The sequence below is a fragment of the Prenolepis imparis genome, unplaced genomic scaffold, assembly GCF_030444845.1.
Source record: "Prenolepis imparis isolate NDT839.2.m4 unplaced genomic scaffold, iyPreImpa1.0 SCAF_1, whole genome shotgun sequence".
NCBI lineage: Eukaryota > Metazoa > Arthropoda > Insecta > Hymenoptera > Formicidae > Prenolepis > Prenolepis imparis.
Window position 1 is genome coordinate 9,691,322 of NW_028141159.1, and position 15,489 is coordinate 9,706,810.

General features: G+C 33.4%; 1 protein-coding gene across 2 annotated transcripts in view; it reads right to left on the bottom strand.

The window, feature by feature from the left end:
• Ror (tyrosine-protein kinase transmembrane receptor Ror) overlaps positions 1 to 15,489 on the bottom strand; it is a 313,177-nt gene that overhangs the window by 47,414 nt on the left and 250,274 nt on the right. For both annotated transcript variants that reach the window (XM_083053431.1, XM_083053440.1), the window contains one exon: positions 4,217 to 4,310. In XM_083053431.1, coding sequence (XP_082909557.1) covers positions 4,217 to 4,310 — 94 coding nt within the window. The remainder of the gene's footprint in view (positions 1 to 4,216; positions 4,311 to 15,489) is intronic.

Genomic DNA, 15,489 nt, shown 5'->3' on the forward strand with positions numbered 1-15,489 from the left:
TAGAGAATACACACACACACACACACACATATACACAATACGTTAGAGTTTAATTCTGCAATTCCCTCTCATATATCGTTTCGTTTTATGCGTAATTTGGTAAGCAATCTTTGAACAAGCTCGACAAATAATCGTTGAGCGCTTTATTAATGTTCATCGTATTTTTGTTATCTATTACACGATACCTATTACCATTAAATAATGATTTCAATTACCTCACATGATTGGTAACACAAAGGTTTATCGAATATAACCAACATTTTCAGGCCAATAACATATTGTTTCAATATTAGAGTACTCAACATTCATTGGGAAGCACGCGCTGTCATATTTATACATCCAAATTAGAGATAAACAATACCGTGCCAATGATTATTATGATGCTGTGGTTATAGAAATTTCCGCCATCAATCGTGTACGAATAATCGCTAATAGATGAATTGATTAACACTTGGTTTCGCATAATTATGGATTTGTATCTTTCTATATTTGCATTTATAATTATTTTCCTGTTTGTACTCGCATAAATAATTATTGCTTTAAAATAGTTTTTAAAGCAATGTAAATATTTTTAGAACGTGTATTATAGGTTCTTTTTATACACATTTGAAAATTCTCTAATTTTATAATTTGATCGCATTAAATTCTTTTCCAAGAGATTGCGATGTAATCGTACGATTATGAGGGCGTCCCTAGAAGGGAGATTTATTCTTGCTTAACATCTCATACAGAGAGAAATGGCTACTTGTAGAAGCCCGCAGCCAACCGGGCATCAATATTAATGGAGCTGTGCCGCATTTAGGGTCGAATAATGTATAACGATCGCATTGGAGAAGTGCATGTCGAGATTGTGTGCATACGCAAACACAAAGGCATGCACTCGCACACAAATATACGCAGCGGGCCGCATGTGTCGGTCGTACTATCGGTATCAGGACCATAATGTGTCACCACGATCGACTAGGACGTGTAATTTCAATCGCGGCGAACCCATTACCGTGTCATTATGTCATGATATAATGATGTAAACTAATGTCACGTGCAGGTGCGTAAGCGCGATATTTCGGATTATAGCATAAAGTCAACGTCGTATAACGGCAAACTCGAGTATGGCATCTTAGATAGAATAATGTGATTAAATCTGATCGTCGTGAATATACGACGGTTATTGTAATTTTGCTTATCCAAATATTATCTAACTTGAAGTATTAGTCACATTACCGTAGTTTAATTTCACAAATACAAAATCAAACTTCAAATTTAGGAACAAGGCTGAGATAGAGCAACCAAATTAAATCCTCGTAGATTTATGGCGATAATTATAATTCATTTAAATGCGCGAATTTTACTTTAATATTACTTAATGTATTTTTTCACATTTTAAAGACATGCGTGTTTTTCATACACGTTTTATAAAATATAAAAACGCTTATAAAATTATGAAATTTTTTTGATCATTTATAAGCATTTAAATACATACTTTATGAAAAATACATATATTTTATTCATGATAATAATTCGTGCAAGCATCCGCGCAGAATAAGAAAACTTCACGGAATTAAGATTGTATATAGCTCTAGATAGTTGAAATATTCCTTGAATACGACTACGCGAGAAAGATATAAATTCCAATGAAACAGTCAAAGATATATGTGTGCTATCTGGGAAGCAAGATGTCGCGTGCGCGTTTTATGATGTGTAATTTCAATAAGGACGAATGTATTATCGTATCAAAATATACATCGCGATAAATCTATGCGCTGCGTATCGATCTGCACTTGTCTATTCGAGCATAGAAGAAAAATAGATTATGTAGAATGATATAGTAATATTGAATGAAGTCAAATTTCTGTGCCAGTAAAACTTACAAGTCGACAGATCTCGTAATTCGATTGTTCTTTAGCTAAAATCAAATATGTTGAAAATCATAAAACACTGTTAGATTTATCTGAGAGAATATTGATCATCAATAAGTTCTTTATTTTCAATCGTTTATAACTTAAAAATTATTAATGTTTTTAAGAAAAAGAGATTTTTGTTTTTCTCTATTCGCAACATGGATTTCGATATTCAATTTTCTAACCGATCAAACTGATTTATAGCGACGAGACATCAATATCGAACTCTTGAGAAGAGAAAATTGCAGAAGTCTCGAACTCTGTAGAAAAAGTGCGCGACTTTTCTGTTCGACAGTAAAAGATTTTCATGAAAAAGAAGAAGAAACGTTAACAGGAAATTAAAAAGATATATTACGTATTCGAGCTAGCAATATCCCATATGTAGAGGGAGATCCAGAATCGCCCAATGACGTTTTAATGCACCTATCCTTCGACGAATTGGGAACTTTTCCTCTCTGCCCGACGCTGATTTCGATATTAAATTTTCCAGTGTAACGACAAAATTGATTTATTGCGACGGGACGTCGATATCGACTCCTCGTGGAGAGAAAATCGTACGGCGCGGGCAGCATCGCGGAAATTGCGCGACTTTTCTACTCGACGTCCCGAGCGTGAAGGGACATTCCCGAGATGGGAATTTTCAAATATATTTTCATCCCGTTGTAAACTCACACATCAAAAAGCCTGTCGGAAGCTACTTCGCAATCGCTGCCCGGGGAAAGCGCGGATATGAAATTTGAACTGTGGAATTTCGATTGGCTCTATCGACGCGTCCTTTGCAAATTAGCTTAGTCGTGGAGAGGGTGGGAGGGGGCGGAGAATTCAAATTTAATCATGCGGCAGCCTTACAGTTCCACGGGACTTGCCTACACAGGAAGTGGCATTATTAGCTTTCGAATCGAACCAATCAAGTCGCTTCCTTATTAACCCCTGCGGGGTTCCTCTTCCCTTGTCCTTGCTTTCCCATTATACAGTAAGAACGAATCTGTGAAATGTCTTTCGTTCCCCTCATGATATTTTTCCCCTTTTTGTATGACATCTAGCCGATTTTCTTTCTTTCGAGACTATATATGTATATTTCTTTCGAAATAAATATCCTTATTCTTTTTTTTCAATCGCTATGAAAAGGATTTCGAAAAGTTTAAGTAAGTTGTGTACTTATATATATATATATATATATATATATATATATATATACATGTGTGTGTAATAAATCAACTTTATATTTAATTTTTTTGAATGCTAATCTTTCTTAGCTTAAAATATTATATTGCTATTAATTATTTTTCTTTTCTTCAATTGCGATATTAAAACATTTTTCTAAAAAATATTTTCCATTTATATAAATAAAATTGTTATAATTTTTAGATTTTTATTAAATATTTTCTTTCATCTCTCATGTAGAAAATATTCATATAAATTTTGTTTTGTCAAATAATAACAAAAATATCTATTATAAAATATATATGTTAGTTATATCTATAACTAACGATATAATAATTAATTGTGATGAAATACATCCATATAGGATCCGTTAATGCTAATCTCGAAATTTGTTAGTATTCTTCTCGATCAGGATAAGCCGATTATCCCAACAGATACACAGAGAGAATTTTCTTTTAGAATTTACCCTGGAAATCATGGTACTCGTGGGACAATGGTATGGAAAGAATTTTATGAGAATTTCTCTGATTAATATTTATCACAATAAAAAGTAATAATATCTATCACAATAAAATATAAGACATGTTTGATTAATTTTACTAAAAGCATAGTAAAATTTACTAAAAGTACACGAAAAAAACAATATAGTAGGTTCACATATAATCTGATTGTGCTAACCAGATTTAATAGTAAATGTGAACCTACTATGTGTTTTTTCTGTTTCTTCCGCATGTATGGTAAAATTAATCAAACATATTTTTAAAATTTTTTCCACACTATATTGTCCCACGATTACCATGATTTTCAGGGTAAATTCTAAGAGAAAATTCTCTCTGTGTACTTTTACGCAGTTTAACAAAGTATTCTCGTCTTCGTATTCTCATCTCGTCCTTCGATTTTAAGTTCCCACAAAAAAGAACGCGACAGTGTATGTGAAGGTATAACGCAATTAAAAAGGGTCGGTTTCTTGCTTGTCTCGGCAATTTCGCCCGGATACAGGTAGGAAGTCTTTGGTCATCGTTGATAGACGCGGTCGATAGCAATTTTAATTGCTAATTAAGCACGGTGCTAGTTAGACGGATATATGTTCTGCATTTAATCCCGCGATAAGATGATAAGAGAATAGGGGTTGTAGGTAGATATATAACACTCACCCGTTACTGGTCGAGTCAAAAACATCGTTGTAATCCTCGTCCGTGCTGTAGTCCTGTACGTCAGTATCCGAATCCTCGACATCGCCATTTCCACCTGTAAAAAAAAAAAAAAACGATTTATTTTCATCAATTTTATAATACAGTTATTTAAGACAATTACGTTTAATAGGAAAAATATAATATATAAAATCAATATTAAAAATATTGATTCCCTAATATATTTAAGAAATAGATTTTCTAAAATTATGGTTTTAATTTTTGGATCTATGCTACAAGACAATTTAAATTTAACAAGTTATAAAGATAAAAATCTCTTGAGAGATTCTGTATAATTTTCCACTTGCTGGTTGCAAATATTCAATCTCAACGATCACGGCCGTTAAATAAAATATTTTTGCACTAATAAAACGGCAATTAATGTTTTTATCGTTTTGTGATTTCTTGCAAAGTTTGTTGTGAATCGTTATCGATTCAATATTGTTAAGTCGAGAGTCGAGAGTAGATCAAACTCAACCGAAGGATTAAATTAATTCTCGTGCACCCATTTCCAGTCAATTGACCTCTATAGAACTTGGCCCATTACTACGATGATTAATATATTATTATAATTTTCTTTTCTATCCATTATTTTATTATTTACTATTATTATATTTTATTATTTTCTTTTTGTATTATTCAAGATAATCAAATAATTAAAAGATAAAGTTATTAAAATAGCATTATTCCTCAAATAGAAATTATTTCTTTTAAATATAAACATTAATTCTATCGTCATTCATTTATTTATTAAATAAATACTAATAAATATGCTAAGCAATTCTAATTATTTGTTAACAGCACACACAGTGTGCGTATGTCTAAAATTAAATCAATTAACCAGCTATTACATAAAGCTTAAAAAATAAATCCTGACATTTATTGCAGCATACAAGTTTGTTTGAATAAAAATAATTCTTGACCGACCATTTGATTCCACAAAAATTCCACAGAAACGTTCTCACTCTTTAACATCGTTTTCATATCGGACTAATGATTTTTCCAGCGTTCCTACGCTCAGAAGATTCACGGGGGTTAACGCGTCGAATTCTCGACATTCCGCCGATTAAATTACGGTACAACGGATATATTTGCTGATGTCGGAGGGGTAATCTCCGTGCACACAATTATAACTTACTCGCACGTCTTCCGGATCCTAACCGGTAATATATTTGGCTAGACGGTGCCGTCAACAAACGATACCGTCGGTCGACGGTGCCGCGAGATTAATTTGTGAATCATGATTAAGGTCGGCATGCTCCCGAGTTAGCGCAGTAATGAGTAATCCACCATCGAAAGAGATTTAATATGATATCTCACTCCGAGACGTGTGTACGATATACGTAGTGCCTATTATATTATGACTGACCGTATTGTCTATTATATTATGATCGAAGAACTGACGGAAATAAGCGGAAATAATACCAAAGCAATTGTATTTATAAATGTGTTATATCTCTAAAAAGTTATGTTAGCGCCATAGTTGTTATATATGGAAATCTTTTGGCATAAAAAACAAATGGAAGTGTATCGTAATTTATTCAAAAATTGAATTATATACAATATTATCATATAATCTTAATATTTTGCGTCTTTTATTTTAAATTTTTATCTTATAAAATTCTCTCTATAATAATAATTAATATAATTACTTTATTATATACAATACATAAATTTTCTTAAGTGTATTTTTTTTTTATTCTTTCTTTACTCTTACATTGGCGACGAATAATAGCGTAATTCTGAAATAGCATAATTTTGACGTGTTATAATTTCATTCACAAAAGATAGCAACTTTTCGGGCTTCGACATCAGCAAATATGTCATGCTTTCTTCCAGTATGTTGTACGTGTAAACGTGCGTGAGTCATAGACGTAACAAAAGCTATTAAATAATCGAGTAAATTATCTGTTTCTATAATATCTATATGCAACGTCAGCCCAGCGGTTGCCAAAAACAAATTTAAACTCCTAGCTCTCCCACGGGTATCGCCTTTCAATCCATTGATCAACCCAATTTACTCATCACGCGTATTGATAACTCACTATAAAATAAATGTAACACAAAATATTAAACTTTACAAAATTATAAAAAAGAGATGAAGTATATATTTCTTTTTAACAAAAGTTTATTTTATTTTTCTTAAAAACTAAATGTAAAAAAATGGTAAAAATTTCAATAAACGATTCTCCACGATATTTGCATGAAAGAAAAACGAAGCTCGTGAAAAATTTTTTCAAAAAATATGTCGTTCTACAATGCAAAATATAAATCTGTCCTAGAACGATTATTTGGTTTGCTATATTTGACATATAATTTCGTTTTAGCAAGAAATATATACGCATCCATCGACAAATACTTCAAAATAATTTGTTTTTGAGTTGCTATACTCTGAGCCATCGATTTGATTATAGTCCATCACGTTGGAACGACGATAAAATATTTTTTGCCTGTTGCCCCCAGAACGTGCTTTATCGTCGATAGACTGCGACGCTGGGATTTTTGATCGGATACAGAGAAGTTTTGCAAATATTGGTACGGGAAAAATACGAATTTTATTCGGCATGTATCTGCGATGCGTCGCGTTCGTATTGTAAAGTGACGTTTAACTTCGAATTTCATCCGTGCTGCGAGTTTTTCGGGGCGAGCGCATGATAAAAAATCCATTCAAAATAAATATGAAAAAATCTCTGACCAATGTAAAATAAAAGCACGCGCGGTATATATGACAAATATCGACGAGCAGTTCGCATCTCTATTTCTATATCGAGATTGTAATATTGATTGACAAAGCCGTATGACGTTTTTAATATATGAAATATGTAGGAGACATACATACAATATATCGGTATAGATTTTCCGATTGTGCAATCAGTGACAAAGTACTCTATAAATCAAATATTTGCGGTAAACACGAGTAGGAATTTATGTGTTTCTTTTTTGTTCATTTTTCTCTATATGGAGTATAGAATTATAAAATTTATATTTCGCTAAAAATTTCACAATAGCGCTAGAAATATTAAAGTTATATTGAATTTTTATTTTGATATTTTTTTATGTATGCCTTAAAATAAATGGTGCAAACATGATTGTTTAATAAGATTAAATTAAAAAATTGTAGTTATTTAGAATAATTATAATACGTAAAATTTCTCAAGCAAAATTCAATAGAATAATTAGTACGTTATTAAATAACAAATGCAGATTCAAGTATTCTACTAAAAATGTTATGTGGAAAGTACAAATATTCTAAAATTTCGGAAATCTTCCTCTTTGCGAATACTCTGGTTAAGCAAGCCGTGGGTTTAATTTCGTTGACTATCCTCGCTGCAGCGATATTACAACGTTAAGCCGCTGGCCATTTCGTTACCGTCGTGTAATTGTCGCCGCGAAATTACGGCCGCGGAAAGGTGCTCTCTCTCTTGCATTCTTTCATTCGCTCTTGCTTTCTCGCATTATGGCGTTTCGTCTAATTCAAAAGTAGTATCGCAGGATGACGAGGAGAGAGTGGCTAATCCCGCTGCTGATTGTTCCCGCCAGAAGCGATCTCCTAGGACTCATAAAAGTAATCTCGGATGTTCGTCACGAGCTTACCCCTCATAACAATTCCAATCGGCATATTTCGATACGCGCCGTCAAAATGACGATGACCCGTTATGTTAGGACATATGCATGTTAGAAAAAATTATAAAAAAAATTAATTATAAAAAATTTTAAACATTTATAGGATAGTTTGCAGGTACATTTTTATAAACATAAATTATTTTATTATTTCTATATATCTAATACTTTATAATATAATATACGTCTGTTATATAAAACTCTAGAATTTTCCGAGAGGCATTTTAGCAAATGTAATAATTATATAAAGCACTCATCTATTATAAAGATAATTGTAAAATATATTATTTAATATATTATTAAAATAATTATATATACATTACTTAACAATTTTAGAAAAATATGTGTATAAGGAATTATATATAAGAATATTTTTAATATGAATATTTTTTGCTACCTAATTACATATAAAATAGTTAAATATTGTGAATGATTTATTATGAATCTGATATGTTAATATAATTCCTTGTCAATAAAATTTTCGATTCGCGTTGTTATAATTCTAGATGCTGATAAACGTTGCTGACGCGCAACATTAGCCATGACGCATTCGATGAAACTCGGCAAATTGTTGGAAATGCACAATTCTCCGGGATTCCGATATTTCGCAAATCTCCATGTGCGTTTTATGCTTACATTACGTGTACACCAGTTGGCAGATGTTGTCAACGCAAGTTTCATTTCGAATTAGGGGGTTGGTAATATCGCAGAGATGATGAGATTTACTGCACCATGTGTAAATCGTTGCACAGTTCAATGTTTTAATGTGCTCACTACATTGGAAATATGGTGCATTTATGTTAAAAAAATACAGGAATATATTTTCCGTTATATATATCTCTTTTGATGTTTATTTTTATATCCATTCTATCAGTGTCACAATTTTTAAATAAAACTGGCATAATTTAAAATATCTGAATATCACGCAGAGAAACAAATATTAAACCAGTATTTCACTTTTATGAAACATTTATGCTTAACAATACATAGCTACATCGCGATGGAGAAACTCAAAGGATTAAACGGATTTTCGTAATATCGGCCGATTTAAATTGCAGTTTGAGTTAAATTTCACGGGTCGCCGAATACTATCGCCAAAATCCTGCATCCTTTAATAACTTCTAATTTCGGTGAATATTCGCCTGGTGTCGCACGCGAATATTTTCCGTGTCGGTGCATACGAATCGACCCGTGTGTGAATCGCGGGGACATTGCTTTTTTTTAATTACAGCGCGGCTGCGGTCGTGCAATTTATGGAAACGCTGCTGCACTGCATAAAACACTATCAAACCGAGAATTGCGCCCATATTTTTTTGCACCGTTCTACATTTAACGTTCTCTATCTGTAGGTAAAGTTATCATATAATCAATCGATCAATCTTTCTTTTAGCATTAATTTTTTTTATGATTTAAATCTATATTCTTCCTCCTTAACATAGTTTTCTGAAAGATAAGTAACACTTACGTGTGTTGTGAAAAACAGACCGACATGATATTCAATAGCATATGGCTTTCCATACCAAAATTTCGGACGTTGTAACAATATTGTGAAATTTGGATACACAACGCGGAAGAGCATCTCTCCCGTTGCTTTTCCTCGATCTGCTGACTGCCGTCAGTATAACAACCGCATGCAACCTATGTGCACTCTACGGAAACCATTTGGGCCAAGTGTCTGGTTGCGTGGTATGTGTCCCTCGTGAAAACGAATATCCGCAGCACGTATGGAAAAAGAGAGAGAAAGAGATTGTGTGCGCCTGTATGTTCACGTGTGCGAGCACGTATGGAACGTGCATGCACTACTCGTGGGAGAGAACCAATAAAATCGAACGTCATTGTAGTCACCGTTCACCGTATGTTTTCCCATGCTTTTTCCCTATCTTTTCTGTAACAAGCCGCGGAAACCTAAGAATGCAATTTCAATCCAATCGTAAAGCGTATACGATACAACGCATATGTGGCATTTTGATGAAAACTTTTCACAGCCTATGTTTTTTACCGATAGATATTTTGAAAATTTTACAGTCAATATTTTATCACAATCTTTTAAATTTGTTTTTTTGTTATTACTTTCATGTTAAATTGCGATAATTAAAATCATCCCAGAATAAAATCAAATTAATAGTATAGATTTATTAACAATTGAATAAATAAAATAATAAACCTCTACATTGCTTGAAGAATAGATAGATAAAATGAAATGTCTATAATTGTGACAGATAATTTTTTGAAAATTATTTTTGGAATACACACGGATATGAAAGACAATAAGAACACGCGCGCGCTCACAACTACAATCAACTAACTCACAAAATATGTGGCGAGTGGTGAGGTTGATCAACCTCCATACGTCATTGGAATATTGCTCTCCCGGGCGCGGTGTCTAAATGAAATTACAATTTCTCGTAGACGGCTGGCTGGCGTGAAACAAATCAGGTCGGACCGTGTGTGTCAGAAGCAGACTGACACGCGCGCGCCCGAGCTCACAACATTGGCATCCCACCAACGGCGGCACATCACCGAGCCGTCATTATGCATTCGGGGTACAGCTTTAAACAAAACCTCGGCCACACGTAGCCGCGGGCGCCTTGACATAACATGGTTAATTCCGACACGACGATAATTAGTCAGCATTTGGTATTCATGACGCGCGCGCGCGCCAACTTTTTGCGCATTTTACAACGGACTGGAAATTATGCCGCGGGTGCATAATCGACATGCTTCGACAATCCCATGTATAATCTGTCGGTGCTAGTTCCGTTTTATATATGTTTGTACTCCAAATACTAGGATCTTCTATACCTATATCATTTCTCTTCAGATCACCACGCTAGCTTTGAATGTTAAATATTACTTATTATCTTATTGTTAGCAATACACACGCGTATCATTATAACAGAGAATATAAGAATAATATAAAAAAATTCCTATGAAGACGCCAAGAAGAATCGAACATTTTAAAAGAGATGGAAAAAAAATGATCCTATTCAAACCCGTGAAAAAATACGATACCCTTTTAATTTAAGGGATATTCACAGCACAAGCTTTGCATTTAAATGGTCCAAAAAAATCGACGACCCTTTACAAATCTCGAACGCTTGCAGAATTTTTTATACTGGACGGACGGAACACATCACATATGTTTTTTATTCATATACGGGAAAGTTTTTTTTAACAAATTTGCTCCATTTACTTTAAAAAAGTGTCTTGTAAAACTTATGCTTAATATAGAGTCACAATTATTTTCTATAAAATTACAATAAAATAATATATTTTAATAAAATCATTTCCTTTTTTTTCTTGACTAGAACAACACAAGCGCGCGCTACGCGCGCACGATTCTTCGGTTTTATGTTAAAAAAATAATATTAAAAAAAAATAATGTAAAGTTAGTTTAAACTCGATTAATATTTTTTCACAGAAATTAGCTGATTAAAGCGTTAATTTGCTGCTAATTAAATTTTAAAATAATAATATGTTAAAAAATTAAAATAGTAATACGTTGTAAGTTGTAAATAATATGTTATAATATCTTATTTTCGATTAATATTTGTTGACAGAAATCAGCTGATAACTGTCAAAAATATTAATCGAGTTTAAAGTATTATAATATATTATTTAAAACATATTATATTATTTTAAAAATTAATTAGCAATGTAATGCTTTAATCAGCTGATTTCTGTCAAAAAATATTAATAAAGCAAAAATTTGCTAATTAAATATTCTAGCTTACATAGTTACATTGTGTGTGTTATAATGCGAAATAATAAGATTATTCTAATATATATATGTATTCTATTTGTTACAGGTAGCATTGCGATACAAAGTACGATTCACGCGTCGTGTCGGGAGTGCCGTGTAAAGTTTCGCGTGTCGGGAGTGCCATGTAAAGTATCGGACAATCGTAATTATTCGTGTTTTCGGCGTTTTCGCGAGAGTCGTGAGTGCTACGAAGGAGCAATGACGGTCGACCTCGAGAGGAGGAAGAGGCCCGGGGAGGCATCGGGCGACAGCGGAGCAATTATGAGGTATGCAATATAAAAACATTTTTTCTAAACTACATTGTTTACAAGATATTCGACACACACATATGTAGGTATATACATAATTTGAATATTTTATTTTCAGATCAATGTGTACTGTGTACTACACCTCTGCTATTGTACGTATCGGTGAGTGAGAAATTGTTTATTTTATAATATTTCTATAGCGGTAATGGGAGTGTATATAATATGTTGAAAATATTAAAATAATAATATGTTTCAAATAATATATTATAATATCTTATTCGCGATTAATATTTTTTGACAAAAATCATAAAATTTTTTTAATATTAATCGATTAATATTAATCGAATTAAAAATATTATAACATCCCTTTCTAAAAAAAGGCATGTTTAGTCGATTCTCGCAAGTATTGTTGCATCTTTTCCGCGATGCTGATTGTCTGTTTCGATTTGCATTGTGCGTTATATTCGTAGCATCGAGACTGTCATCGCGAGGGTTAGTAGTTTAACAGTTTGTTCAAAATAAAATAAAATAAAATAATATGTTATAATACTTTATCCGCGATTAATATTTTTTGACAGAAATCAGCTGATAACTGTCAAAAATATTAATCGAGTTTAAAGTATTATAACATATTATTTTATTTTATTTTATTTTGAACAAACTGTTAAACTACTAACCTTCGCGATGACAGTCTCTCGATGCTACGAATATAACGCACAATGTAAATCTTGACAGCCAATGAGCATCGCGGAAAAGCGACAACAATAAACTTCGATATATTCGAGACTTTACATCTTTTGTAGAAAAGGAAAAATAAGAAACTGCAAATGGATATTCATCAACATTCTTCATCAAAATATTCTTCCTCTTAAAATTAGATTTTATTCAACTTGAAATAAGTTTTATTTTAAATAAAATAATTATTTTAAGTAAAATTAACCTGATTATTGTATAACGAAAAAAATTATCTCAACTGTTCGTCATAATAATCCATAATCGAGAAAACGTACACGACGACAATGATAACCCATCCATGCTTGCGCGGAGCATATTTTCCGGTCGGACGAATACAGGCCGTATCGGCGATTTGTCTCGCGTCGCCTGTAAAAACATATATCTAACCCGGCTGTACCGTGATGAAAAACACGTGTGACCGATTGAGATTATTTAAAACACGAGCAACCCATCGACCGCGCGGCTTTCAACCATGGCTATTAGCGCGTTAAATATGCGCCCCAGGCTCGATCCGCGTTATGCGCGAAACGTGATCATTGTAAATTACATGTACCTCCCCCTGTTAACCCTTTTAAGCGCGTTAATGTATTTGATATGGTTTCGATATGCACATTGCGGTGTTTTCTTTGGGAATTTTCACCGACTATTACGTGTGAATAGGTTCACGTGTTACGCATATCATTATCCGTTGGGATAATTCAAATGAAAAATAGAAGTTAAGATAATTATTTATTTATTTAATATATTATTTAATTGATTATTTATTAATTATTTATCTTTTTGAAATATTAGTGCTCTTGCGATACACATACATGTACAAAAATTACATTTAAATATTAATATCAAGGTACACAGATAAATTTATATATACTTATTTTTTTTTACTTTTTATTAACGTAATTATATTCTAAAATATATCTACTTTAAAAGGCGTGATTAAAGATTTAAGTTTGAAAGTAATTACGTGAATAGCGAAAGAAACTTGTGCATTCGAACGGTTAACTGAATTAAAGGGTGAACTGAACTTTCTCGCCGTGTATCCGATTTCAATGAGAAGTACCGAGTACAAAATCGCATTTGTTAATTTACGGATCGCAGTTTTTGGCGCTCCATGGTCGGTCGCTCCTCTCACTATCGTTAGCAACTTTCGCCATTGGACCTGGCGATTAGATGCTCAAGAGAAATGTTCTCCATCGAGGGAAAACCCGGTTTAACGTGGTGAAGGAAGCCACAACAGTGAATTGACTCAAAGTTTACCGGGTGTCCGCCACAACCACTTTAAGCTACGTTCTCTCTCTCTTTGTGCTCGATGGAGCCTCATGTAAAAGCCTTCAAACCCCGTTTTGCCGCGGGCTCTGGCATGGACAGTTCCCTAAAGCGATTCTTGACCAACTTCGACCATTCCGTTCTATGCGCACAGTCATTCAAGTTAAATCCACTTTGGTTATCTCTGTAACTGTTCAGTCGAATAGAAGATGATTTTATATATTGAGATTATAGCACTGTTATTATATTTTCATTGTTACTTATATTAGACTTAGCAGAGTCTGCTTTATAAGAATAATATCCAATTTTTAATTTTAGCTATTCATCGAAGATTAATATTTTAATTCCAAATCTAGTCATTCAATTATACACTGAGAATGCGTAAATTAAAAAATTGCATACATTTTTGCAATGGAATTATTTTCTAGTGCAATATGATACCATGATAACAAGTGTACCAAAATTATATATGTAAATATTAAAAATATAGAGAAATATTTTGAAATATTTTAGAGATTTGTAAAGATGTTTTTTAAAGATTTCACTCTCTCTAGAGATACGTTAAATATATATTATTCCATTATGATGTATGTTGATCGAATGGAGCGCATCAGTTAATTCATCACGCAGCTGCATCTTTGTATCGTACATTATGTCTCGCGGAACGAGACGAGATCGTGTAATCCGCGGCTGCAGAAAAGCGCGAACACTCGTAAAGTCGGTACGTGTCGCGCGTTGTTCGTATATAGTATAAAAGAAATCGGAAAGGGTCGCGATAAATCAGTGACCGCCATGCAGTCGTCGACCACGGACAGCTTTAAAACGCTTGGCGCTTTTTTAAAGCCCATCGCCATTGCACCGTTGCAGTGCGTCCGCACTGGACCGCGCGAATTCGCATTAAAGTTTCATTTCGCGTTGACGCTGCCCACATAATTTCACGCTGAACGCGCGCGTCTTACGTAACTGGTGTGTACGCGAACCTCGTCTTTAGAAAATTTAATTTCGCCACGAGCGCCAAAGGTAAACGTCATACGATAATCGACCGCGTGCCTCGCTATATTTATGTAGAAAGCTTTTTATCTTTTATTTTATTCTGAATAATGAAATACATGTTCGATAAATTAAGACACCGTAAAGATTGAGTTCTTAATCGGAGCAGGAATAAACTAGTTTTGACATTTATTGCTCAGTGTTATATGAGAAGTAATTAATTTCTTTTACATGTTTTTTTTTAATTAATGAAATAAATGAAATAAATATAAGTTATAATTATCATAATAATATGAAATAATTATCTTCGCAAATAATTATTATCAAATAATAGATATCCACGCCATTGCTACGGGGTGCTTCCGGCTTCTAATGCACTCACTATGCGAGAACCCGTAAATATCGCGGAGCAAAGACCGACTAAACTGCGCCAACATCCTCCCCTTCGCTATTGTGATGTCCCGTAATAATCGAAAATGGCACCCTCTTCCCTTTTCTCTCGTCGACCTTTGCGGCGACGACGCGGTTGTGCCAACTATCAAAATAAAAAGACCTCAACGGCACTCGGGTCGATTGTACGACCGTGAAATATCGACGAAGTTACGGACGTCCAT